Below are 12,991 nucleotides of genomic sequence, written 5' to 3'. Positions count from 1 at the left end.
AGGTGAGTGCTGTGGTTAACATCTTACAGTCTGCCAAGGGCACCTGCCCATTTGAGACAGCTGCGTGTAAGAGGATCTGTCGGTCCTTAACTCCAGGGTTTCTGGGAGCTTCTGGGGCAATGGGATGTGCAGGGTAATCTAAGGTCCTTAGCTTGATGAAGTGTTCTGTCATTTCACAGACGCACTCACTCATTTCTCCCAGATCAGAGTTGTCAGGTGCCCTGACTTGAATAGTTTTTCCCGATCTTATGCAACCATGGTAAAAGTTGTACTTTTCACATGTGCCACCCACACGTGCTCCCTGAACTACCTCAGCTTCTCTGAGGGGCGCAAGATGTCTTACCAGCTGTTCCAGCTAGTTTAAGTCATTAAAAAGTGTTACTGAAGTTGTTAAAGATGTTTGGTTCAATGTGGGCTCATTTAAAACCAGTTTCTATAAGTAAAGGTCCTAGAGAGAAGCGTCAGACTGCAAGGGCATGTTGTTCCCTTCTTCCTGTTCAGTTCTTCAAGACAAAATGACTTAGGACCTATAGTCCTGGTGACAGGTGTGACAAGAACCTTGCTTATGATTGATTGATGGACCAAATTCCTGGGATCCATTTTTTCCTTCCTGCAGAGCTGCTTTAGCCTTTCTATCAAATACCCAGTACTGAATGAGATCTTTCCAGCAGGGAAGTCTTTTCCTGAGACAGAAAACTTGCTGTAACATTTTCCTGTGTTCAGTCAATGATTTGGAAATTACTATTTGATTTTCAAAACAAGCTTTTGCAGTCCAAATCTAATGTAAAGTCAGTGGGCCTAGGCCACAGAGCCACAAGGTGTTTCTGGCATTCCCCTTGACACAGACAAGATAAAAATGACTCTCCTGTGGATATTTTCAATTAGAAAAGGATCTGGATATGTAATGTCTGATATCATGGCCAAGATATTTCTTCACACTGTGCAGTTTGGGAATAATTTTTTCTTCAGAGCAAGCACTTCAAAATCTCTAAACAGCATAACGTCCTTATTATCACTAGGCTCAAGAGCTGCTACTAGATCTTTCTTGTCCTCAGTAAAAAAGTAGAAGCAGTTTAAAAGCACCATGCTATTTCTGTAGCTGCTTGGAGGTTGGTTATGCTCTCACTGATCATTAATATACTGCTAGCAAGCACTAACCCTGACCTCTATTGCTGGTAAAAGCATATCCCGGGAGTTTTTTGTTTCAGAAACATCACCATTTACCTAAGCACCAGCATGGAATGGCATGAATACTGCCCTTTTGTCTCCATTTCCCAGAAGTTCCCTCTGCACAAAGGGAGACCCCAGGAATTCTGCTGAAATGGCTCTGTAGCTGTTTTGTATCAGCAGAGAGATGACAGTCAGCCCTACAGTCCTGGATTAGATTACTGCAGGTTACAGATGCTACAGTGCTTGTCGCAAGCCTGCTTTGTTAATGATGGAAGTCTCTTCACGGCAGTGTGGATGTCCACGTGGGCTCGTCTCCTCCAGAAGCGGAGGGAAGAGGCCGCACTGCATGCTGTCACACTGCAGCAAAACCCTCCTACCCCGCTCAGGCTGTTTTAGAGCTAGCACAGCATGTCTCTGCAGTGGTACAGCCTGCTGGGTATAAACCTGTAGAATCTGAGGGACAACTACAGTAATGAAGCGTGAATCTACTCTTACCTAGCACTGCTTGGGTAATATCCCCAGAAAAATCTCTCAGCCCAAGGCCAGGAACATGATACCTCCCTCTTTCCTCCCTTCTCTCTCTCATGGACTTAACAGAAATTGCCTCCAGCCATTGCACATGAATTAGAGAAGGAAGAAACCACAACAAGCAGTGCATTGCTTGAGCATTATGTCATTCCAGGTGTGTATGCTCAGACACGGGGAGCTGAAAAGAGGATGACAGGCACGACTGCAACAAGACTGCCAAAAATTACGCTGCTTATGGTTAATGTGAATCCCTATTGTGAGGCAAACATTAGAGCAGAACTGGTTTATGCACAAATTTTTATTTGCAGTTAGTGACATTGGGATGGTGTGATGGAGGAAGTCAGCAAACCAGATAATCAAAATTCCGAGGCCAAAAAAACCCTCTTAATAATAATTTTAATTTATAATCCAGTTATTTTCACTATCAAGTGTTTCCATGTAGCAAAATGGCTGTGCAATCTGTCAAACAAAGAAATGATTCTGCACTCTGCCAACAGGAAAAGGTTTAGTACTGAACGCAAGCCGGAATCAGCTCTCAGCTACACTGATATAAATTCCAAAGTGAATCTGGAGAGACAATCCCATGTACTTCTGATCTGTAGTCATGCAAATTTGATCCCAGGCAAAATGCCAGCTTGAATTCAGTGGTTTTTAAGAGCATCCATCCAAAAGAAGTTGTCACTGGAACTCAAAAGCAGGTTGATAAAGTAAGATGTTACTGACTGATCCCTTTAATGATTTAAAGTAAAATTGTATCACTATAGAAAATAAGATCAGTTCTTAATGGATGTCAGGAACCTCCTCCATTGTCTCCAAGCAAATAGAACAGAGAATTTTCTTTTTTAAATTGGTTCTCCTCTAACAAAGTCAGCAGGTATATCCCCATTTGCAGTAGCTGAGAGACTGGATAGATTCAGCCTCTTGCTGAATCTCTTTGAACATAGACGTGCTGGTTACTTTGTTGGTCACCTGGATAGTAGTGCCATTCATATTTTATATACTAAGGTGCTCATAGTGTCCCAAAAGAGCAGACAGGTGTTTTCACAGATGAACTAAGTGACTATTACAAGTTCAGAGACTAAATCTAGGCCCTGTTGCATTGTTCACACTACCCCCCTTTCAAATGCTCTGCTTCAGGCATGTGAGACTGTTATGCCAGGCAGCCTGTAAAATACTTCTGCTGGGACATGGTTTTCAGTTTGGACCAAACTGTCCCGTCATTGCTCACAGTGACTCTCTGCCGCTTCTTTGTGTGCATCTGAAGTGTTGTGTGCCAGGTCAGGCAACCTTTCCTTCCTTTTTTCTGACTCTTTTGCTGTCCTAATGAGCAAGCTTGAAGAAATCCCATAACTTCTTTGCACTTGGCCTTCTTTTCTCATCTTACATCTTTCTAAAGTAAAGCAATGTCGCTTCCTCATTGATGAATGTTTCATTCAGTACTAAAAATGGGATTGTGCTTTAAATTTGGACCTTTAAGTGGGATGTTAATGATGATACACTGTAGCTCCTCGTCCCGGTCATGCAATGAAGGAAGCTTTGCACTGTGTTTTTATTGATCTTGATCTGTTCACACAGTATACTCTAACATCCATGACTAAGTATGAGGAAAAAAAAAAAGGATTTTAACTCTTTTCTTTTCACTTTAAAACCTCACCTGATCCAGTACACATCTCTGTCAGCTAAAAAACCTTCATCCTAGTAGCTCATTCTCATTTTCCCTCTCATCTTTGGAAGCGTTGTCTCTATCCTGCAAAGCTTAGAGAGAAACAGCGCTCTTCGCTCTTCTGAGATATAGCGAATGTTGCAAAAAGTGCAACTCTTAAGAGCCTGAGCCACAAAACCCTGACAAGGAATGAGGAGGATGGATGACCTTGCTTGGACTTTGTGTCCGATCTGGAAGGACTGCTGGCATCACTGTGAGCTATGTAGGGTGGCTAAATTCCCTCTCTGCAGCAAGTTTATGCATTATTTGAAACTCCATTGTAAAGTGAATTTGCAGTATCTTGTAGGACAGCAGAGTGGACTTTATTGAGGGTGAAAGGAATAGGTGCACGTACACTACATAGTGAAGTAGAACCGCTCTGTGTTCCCTCTCACTGACTCTAGACTTGAAAGCAAGCTTCCAGCTTGAGTATTGCAGAGCGCAGGAGCTAAATAGCCCTGCTCATTCACCTCACTAAAAAGCAAGACTGCATCTTGGGTCAGAAATGTCTCTGGATAATGTTGCAGTGCAGCACACAGGTGCAGCTGCTCCCTCTGATTTACCTGGGGGTTTCCTGATACAACGCTGCACTGCTTCGTGTAGACAAGTGTTAACTCTGCAAACATTGAAACAAATCCTAGAACTAAAACTGTGTGAAATTATCCCTCAGTGACAATCATTCAGTGAACCCCTGTCACAGGTAATGTTTGCCTGTAACCATCTGCAAAATCTAGTGATGCTTGGGCTGTTTTGAACTTACTCTAGCAAGAACACTGAAGTGGAAGAAGATAGGAGTTTTTTTAAATGATTTTCAGAACGTGGAATAAATGAAGGACCCTGTGCTTAGAGGTTGTGGTGCTGTCAGCATTCATTTTCTCCTTGGAGACTGTAACAAAGTAGCCCTGGGGAACCTTTTCAACGCTATAGTGCCACTGCTATTCCAGGTCGTTTGGTTACTACTGTGTAAAACAAGTGCCGAAAATTCACAGAATTTTTTTCTCCTTGCTACTTCATTCCCAGAAAAGTAAACTTGGAAGGATTTTGTCAGAATAGTTCCTTTTCCCTTTTAAATTATATACATATATTTCCTTTAGTCGTTTGTGGAGGGATGAAAATTAATATTGGATTCCTCATTTTCTTATGCATTTGATTTGTTACAATATTGTTATTTATCAGAAGCACTAAGCAGCCACAATACTTTTTTTGTTCCAAAGACTGAAAGAGATATTTAGTATTTTTGTATGAATTATACGGATCTTTGCAAACAGGTTAAGAAAACAAGGTCAAAGTAATTTTTTCTGATATCATTTAAAGTATATTTTGTTGTGGTTCATGTAAATCCTAATGAATGTGAGCCTTTAAATATTTGAAATGAAAAGATATAATTCATCCAGTTTTCACTCTCATCTGCATTGTCCGTTATGTCTTGATGAAAACAAATCATTAAATCCAATAATATTACTTTAATATAACAGAGCAAGACCTGCATGCCCTCTGGTGGAAACGATCCTTCACAGTCTAATATAGATCAGTTCTTCTGGCAGTGCTAAATGTCTGACCTGGACAGACAGACTCTCCTTTGATATGCTTTGTTACTCAATTACATTATATTTCTCCAAAGCGAAGTTTATTAAGAGGGAAAACTCTTCCAGTGCATTTTTTTTTCATACTTTTCATTAAAGTTGGAACTCTTTCTTTTGTCTTCAGCCTTGTTCTTGAGTCTTTAAGCTTGTTACTCTATTGTAATAGAAGCAAAACTAGAGTTATATGTTGTTTGAACATACTGAACAATATTTCATCGTGGACATAGATTTTATAGGTAGAACTATGTTTTGCTTTTAAGGAAGTTTACAAGTCCGATACAAGCTGACTAAGGATGGCCTCCTCATTTTCACCATTGACTCTGGAAACTTTGCCAACCGAGAGCTGCACCATGTAAAGATTAACAGAGAAGGCAGAGAGCTCGTCATTCAGGTATCACATCTACCTGTTGTGGCTTATTTTCAGAGATAGATTCCCTTATGCATGTTCAGTGTTAAACAATACTTTGTGCCAGAAATAGACCCACTGGTTTAAATGCCTGCTCACCAGTAGGAGGCAAAGGTTTCTCATTGATCTGATGAAGCCAAAGCTGGTTGAACAGTGAAGCAGCCATGTGGGTTAGAGCAAAGCGTCCTTTACACCAGGGTCTGCTCCAGCCCCATCATCAGAGTGGCCAGCAGCTGGGTTTTTCTGTAGTGTGACCCTTATTTTGTCTCTGACAATCTGTGAATTAGGAAGTATCATATCAATTGAGGTATATGCCCCAAGGAAGGGTGTAACCCACAGTTTACATCTGCTCAGAGCAGAGGAAAGACTGAGGGAACACAGTGTGCAGTTGTCCTGTGCATGACCATTGACCATGCCCCTTTGAGGCAACTTTGGCCTTTGGTGCACCAAACCAGCTGTGACAGTCTTTCAGTGGGAGATGAGAAGCCCTCCTCTGCCCTATTTCCCTGCATTGCCCTGTTTTTCTAAGGCAGTGGGAAGAGTACTATCTTACTTCTCTTTCTGCTTTCCTCCCCAGGCTAATTACAGTGGTTCAAAATACAAAACAAAGTATGTATCTGCTAGATCTAGGTGGCAGTCATTTAATAGAGAAGAGTGGCAGCGTCCAAAGAGAAGCCATGTGTGAGTGGAGGAATAGAAAGAGAAAGAAACACAAGGGTCACCACAATTTTTCTTTCCTCTGCAATTTCCATTTCTGGGTGGTAAAAAGATGCACAGTTAACACAGCGACTATGTAGGCCTATCATCTAGAAAGGAGGCTTACGCTAAGAGTCAGGGTTTACCTCCAGTACCAGTCTTTTATTGTCATGCTACACTGTGAATTTCTTCTATGCAGGACTAATTCTCTACAATACGTTTCTAGAGAGGCTTCCTTTGATTGTATTCTGAAGTGAATAGATGTGGATTTTGTGAAGCAGGAGGATTTTGGTGTCAAACATTTTAAGCTTTTCTGCAGGGGAAGTTTCTTTAAAGCCCATTATATGACTATTCTGCTGCACCTTTCAGTGTCTCATGCAAAAATCAAAGCACATTCACTTTATTATCTTTAGAAACGGAATCGTGCTTGGGGGCAGGATTAACTTGTTTGCAGCTGAGAGCGTTCCCACAAGTTTGCAGGACGGAGGAAGCTTTAGGAGGTGTCTACATGCTGCTGTAATGAACTAATTTTATTGACCTCTTCCAGGTTGATCAAGTTCTCAAACTCAAGCACAACTTTTCTGAGATTGATTTTAAGGCCATCAAATCTCTCACCTTGGGCAAGGTCACAGGTATGTTATACTGAAAATATTCCTGATCTATCAGTTATTATAGTGCTGCAGTTACCTATGATGTGTGCTGGGTTTTTAATGAAATTGATTTTTTGTTTGGCTGGTTTTAGCTGTAAGGCTTGGCCTGAACATTCCAGTACTGCTATTTATATAGCTCATCAGTGTAAAAATTTGGTAGCTTTATTCATTTGCCCTGGTAACAATATTAACTTCTCCCATCGTTCACTCTGCTAAGGTGATTCAGACTCCTTATGTGGCTGTACAGGGTGTTATCTCGGCCTAATGATGTCATTTTGCTGACCATAGCTTGCTGCTATCATGTGGCTGGTAGTTCCGTTTCCTAATGATAAGGAGAAGAGAGCTGTAAGCCTTCATCCTCTCCACCCTTTTTGCACTCTCTGTCATTTTCTATTTGGATCCTGCAAGGAATATTTGTGTTACGTATAGCACTGAGGCCACCATTCTGCATGCTGTGTGCATGGGCCTTCTTCATCTTTGCTCCTTCATGCTACACATCTGCTACAAAGCCAGGAAATCTCTGCCAGAAATTTAGGAAGTAGAACACTCCTGTTTTGTTGTCAAGTACTTCATATACATTTCTAATTCATTCCCAGTAAGATTCTAATTGCTTTCTTGGTTGTGGACATTTTAGTCCTTTGTTAGAATTGGACCTCCACATCAAGCCTGCCATCTGTTTCATTAGTGCAATCTATATGCTTTATTAATAGCACCCAAAGTCTTCAGAACCAGTAGCTAGACAGAAACAACAGACGTCCACTAGTGTCTCCTTGTAAATTATAATTGTATGTAATGACATCAGTGCATTCTGCATCATGTTTTGCTAAGCAGATTAAAGACAGGAACTGATTTTCCCCTTAATTGTAGCTAATATTCAGAATGTAGCAGTTTTCCAAACCTTTGAGGGCAGGTTTGGGGACTTGACACTTTTCAGGCCAAGTCAGAGCTAAGCTCATATCTCATTTTGCTAATGGTCAGTTGTAGTGCTGTAAGCCTAGAAGAGCATTGCTCATCATGACCTCTGCCTCAAGTTCCAGCTATAGATACTAAATCAATAAACTAGAGGTGGCTGGAAGGTGCATTGCTGGCTCATACTCAACCTGTTGTCTGCTAGGACCCCCACATCCTTTTCTGCCAACCTGCTCTCCAGTGAGACAGCCCCCAGCCTGTACTGGTGCATGGGGTTATTCTTTCCCAAGTGAAGGTTTCTGCATTTCCCTTTATTGAACTTCACAAAGTTCCCATCAGCCCTTTCCCCAGCCTGTTGAGGTCTCTCTGAATGGTGACACAGTCATCTGGTGTATCAACCACTCTTCCCGTTTTTTTTTTTTTTTCATCTGCAAACTGAGATTGCACTCTGTTGCACCACTGGCAAAAATAAAAATAAAAATAAAAATAAAAGAATGCCTACCTCTATGAACTCGGCATGTTGCCTCATTGTATCAATATTAGGGCTAGACATTGTCATTTTAGGTACACAGAACTTTTTAAAATACGTCCTTTCATCATTTGTACTTTTACATGGGTAAAATAAAAATGTGGACCATAGCTTCTTTTAATGATGGTTCACCAACAGGTGAATACTGGTAACCTAAACCAATATTCTTCAATTTCTTCCTTGTCATTGTTCATCAGCCTCTTCCCTTCAGTAAAAGAATAGACTTTCAGAGGAATGGAATTAGATCTCGATTTTTTATAGCCTTTGTTTTGGATGCCAGTGAGATTTAGGTACCTAAAGGCATTCATTAAGGATATGTGAGCATCATACTGGAATAGAACCATCTAGAAAACCTGACTGTCTTACATGTCCTTCAAATCTGTGCTGTACTCTTCTGAAAATCTCTCTATTCATCTTTCCCTGTCACAGCACTGTTCATTTGCCTGCTGCAACAGTCCGATCCTGGCTGCTTAACCAGATATATCTCCTTCTCTTCTTTCTTCACTCCACCATTCATTTCCCGCTAGCTGGGAAATCTCTAAGAGAGCTTCTAGCAAGAGATCATAAAAGCTTAAAACCTCTTCATTGTCAGATTTTCTTATGATAACCATGTTAGCACAGCTGTAACTCTTGAAAAGTGCAGTTTTATACAAAGACTGGTTTTTAAATTACCATGTGATTTCTTTCCATTACCCTCCCTTTAGTCAAAAGCTGCTTACACGCTTACTTTTTTTTTTTTTCTGCTTTTGAAATCTTCTATATTTTCCAATGGTTTCACTACACCCAGCTTTGAATTCCTGGAAAAAGCCCTCCTTTTAAGCTAGAGGGGACTCACCTGGAATTCAAAACAGGGACACTCAGTCTGCCACAGTCTGCTTGAATGACCTTGGGCAAGCCATTTATGTGCAGATTTTAAGGTAAGTGGGCATTTTATTCCCAATGAAACCAATCTGAGCTTTAGTATCTCTGTTCTCTATCAGTAAAGCATGGATAATAGAACATCCCTACCTCACAGGGGTGCGAGGAGGAGGGAAGCATTAAAGACTGTGAGCAGTTCAGATCCCATGGTAATGGGTCCATATAACTGCCTTTGAAAGATCGATCTAAATATAAGTGTGGCTTTGAAGACAAGGGAATAAAAAGAAGTAGCATTCAAGTAGCCCTCAGACATATGTTGAATTTGTTCTCACAGTATCCCATAGTGATAGAGAAATACTCTTATCCCATGGTTTGTTGCCATTTTTCTTTCACCGCTACAGCATTAAGGCACAAAAGGACCTATCCAAAGCTCATCAATATCAATGGGAGTCTTTCCAACGACGTTAGTGCATACTGGGTTCAGGTTCCAAGTGGGGGTCATACACTTTATGTATGGGAAAGCTTTAGTGAAATCTGAACCAGAGTCCCGGTTCATTTACTTTAAGGATTTTCTTGCAGAGATCATACTGCTGTGCTTAACCATCTTTATTGGCAATCTGACCTAATGGTGAAGATGGCTCTGCTTTGAGCAAGGGATTGCACTACATGACCTCCAGCGGTGTCTTTCAACTTAAATTATTCTGTAATTCTCTGGACTCAGATACAGATTTACCCAGGGCACATTTGCATATGTTTAGATCTTGTCTAGAAAAGGGTGCTATCTCAATAGAAAATACCATTTGTTTGTTTTGGTTTTGACCTTATGATTTGCAAGTGTCTAAATAATCGTTCTTTTCTACCTCGTAATGTATGTGGTGTTGAAAGGAAGAAGGAAAGAACGAATGAGAGGATCTGAAAGAAGCTCTAGCTCCGTGCTAGGGTTCTTTATTTCCTCTTTAAACTAGTAATATGAACTTAGAAGTGCCTAAGACATGAGTGTGTTTGCAACAGGTTTTAGTGGCTATTTTTTGCCCACACTTTGAAACGTTCTTATTATGCCCCAAAACATCTACCAATATGGTAGAGTACAACTGTATTCTAAGAAAATAATTTTTCATCTTTCTGTGCTGAGATGTGCATAAATTGGTATACAACAATGGCTACAAAAGATATAGGCTGGACGAAATATCTGCTTCACAGAAGGATCTTACCAGGAAAAAGATCTCCTAGATGCATTAGAGAGATAAAATTGTCTTTCCTCCTTAGTAAAGCATTTGGGAAAATGGCAATAACTAGGATTGATGAGAAGAAAAGTTCGGAACCAAGATCGCAGCAGTTAAAGATAAACTGAGACAAATTTGGCAATATCTGGTACTTTAAGCAATCCAGGATCTGAACCAGTGATGCCATCAATAATACCAGTCTTTTTAAAAAAGAGACCAAATCCATTTTTTCCCCAGCAATAACACTTATGTTATGATCATAATGACATGTTTGAATTTCTGTTCTCTTGAATACACTATTCTCTAAATGAGTATCCTGGGTCTTCTGCTTCTCTCCAGAAGTTACATCTCTAGTTTGAATTCTTACTACTTGAAGTAGTTTAAGGAAAGCATGTATTTTTTGTACATCTTCTCTCCATTTTCTTGAATATTTTCTTTTTACTATAGATAGTGCTTTGAGCCCATGTAAAATCACATTGGGCTGGCTACGCTATGACAGATTAGGATTCAGATGTCAAGAATTCTGACATCTAATGCATTTCGCATTGCAATCTGAAGCAGTGCTTCATTTTCAATGACAAGCAATCTTGAAGAAAATATACAAAAAGAATGTCTGAAATTATCTCAGTTAGGCATAATGGAACAAAAATTCTCAACTGTTCCACAGGACACAAAACATTTCATTGCTGTGAAGCAAAACCTGGAGTGCTCTGCTCATTCCTATGAAACCCAGGAAAACTTGAGAGAAAAAGTGCCTTTACTTTGCCCTTGCTATCCCTTGGAGTTTCAGAAGTGTCTCAGAGGTGCACTGAATGCCTGGAGACCTGCCTCCAGCTGAGGTTCATCTTTTCCTCTAGAAAAGGCCAAACGGGGAAGAAAAGACAGGTGGCACCCAACAGTTTTCATTAGGAAAAAATTACTGTGTTTTTTAATCTGCTACCTTCGTGGCAGATTCATACCAGGAACGGAGACTGTCTCAAAGATGCCCTTTTTTTGGCTAGAGTCTAATCCAAGATATCCTTTCTGACCTTTATAAACTGATGATTAATATCAGTAATACTTATTGAGGTTACTGAAGGACACAGCAGTATATTTTTCCAGGTAACAACTACAGAGTACCTGCTAATCAACTATATATTTTTGAGACAGATGCAATGTGGAGACTGCAAGATTATCTTTTACTTCTAGATCACTGAATCAAATCTAGCGACAACAGCCAAGAAGTAATCTTGCCAACGCTGTTCACCACCCTGGCAAAATGAGGTGACAGATATAGTTTAACTCCCACAAATATCATCTTTCTATTAGTCAGAACAACTGGTGCTTCAGCATACAGAGTAAATTATCCTTTTCACCTCTACCAGTGATTCGCTTTAGGTTAAATAATTACATAAGGTTAAGGCACAGACATTAAAAACTAATGTTATGTTTGCTATCACTGAAGTTAACAGCAAAATTCCCATAAAGAAATGATGGGCCTCCTTGGATGTTAGTAAGCACACAAGTAAACTTTTGGCTCCGGTTTAAACTTCCCAGTGACATGAAATTAACTTCTAGAAAGAAAGAACAGAAAACATACTAGATAAAGTTCATGGTCTCATTTTCCATAATATTATCTTCAGAAAGAAGGCCTTTTGAGCCACTTTCTCTGCACCCTAATAACATTTTGATTTCTTTTTGATTCCAGTTATCTGTCGTATTTATGTTGTTACTATGTTTTAATTTGCTTATACATTGCTGAGCAGCTTAATGCTCTGTCCTAGAGAAATCCAGCAGAATTTCATTTACTACTAAAATTATTCCCCTTTACAGAGCTATTAACATTTAAAATTGGTTTATATATTTAAAATTTTGTTCCAAGTGTGTTGTAAATAGCAGCAGTGGACAAAGAAACAGCCATAGAACAGAATGTCTGTTTTGGAGAGCAGGAATGAATCAACTGATAAATGATGTTGATACGGTCAGAAGAGTTTCAGAAATATAACTATTAGGCCTAATCCTCATTTTCAAGAAAGCCACTGCAAATATATGAAAACCAGATAACAAGAAAGCAAGAACAATGCAAAATGTAGCAAGCGGTGACACTGTAGACAGCTTTAAGGGAGAGGCTGGAGGGCTTAGCAAGAAGATAGGCCAACTTATGCACAAATCAACAGAGAAAGCTGAAAAGTTATTTCCTAAAAATATGGGTAAACTGAAGTTGTGGGGAATGAGCAGTTAAATTACTCAAAAGCTGAAAAAGACTGCCTTCTCACCCCGTAAGCAGAAATCATCCAAAGTGACTCAGTCTCCAGGACTGAGAACAGAAGTGCAATGCTGAAATGTCAGAAGATCAGACCAAACCGTCAGCAGCAATTGGGTTTAATTTTCCAAGGCGGTGAAATGCATGGAAAGATTCACAGAGTTACAAGGTCAGAGGAAGGCCGTTCTGACATCTCATATGACTTTGGTACAACACAGGCCTTGGAACTTCACTGAGTTATTACTCTAACTGAGCACAATGTCACGTAGTGAAAAGACGTTTTATCATGATTTAAAGACTTCGAGTGGCAGAGTGGCCTACAACCTTTAATAAGCCTTTCACACAGGTAGCCATGCCATAACCACAGATTTACATTATCCACTCAAGAATTCAGAGGGCAGCACAAGTCGTTCGCACCCAAGTTGCACAGGACTGTCCTTGAGTTCAGTAAAAGCTCTACTTTGGAAGCTGTAAGACACGCACCCAAAGGCATAT

The 12,991-nt window shown here is 40.1% G+C and overlaps 1 protein-coding gene across 1 annotated transcript in view; it reads left to right on the top strand.

Annotated features, from left to right (window-relative positions):
• The window catches only part of CNTNAP5 (contactin associated protein family member 5), a 294,025-nt gene that overhangs the window by 268,330 nt on the left and 12,704 nt on the right, over positions 1–12,991 (top strand). Inside the window, exons 20-21 of the mRNA XM_068948985.1 lie at positions 5,244–5,374; positions 6,633–6,717. Of these exons, the coding sequence (XP_068805086.1) occupies positions 5,244–5,374; positions 6,633–6,717 (216 nt within the window). The remainder of the gene's footprint in view (positions 1–5,243; positions 5,375–6,632; positions 6,718–12,991) is intronic.

The sequence above is a fragment of the Struthio camelus genome, chromosome 6 (genome assembly GCF_040807025.1).
Source record: "Struthio camelus isolate bStrCam1 chromosome 6, bStrCam1.hap1, whole genome shotgun sequence".
NCBI lineage: Eukaryota > Metazoa > Chordata > Aves > Struthioniformes > Struthionidae > Struthio > Struthio camelus.
This window is presented reverse-complemented; position numbering and strand designations above follow the sequence as displayed.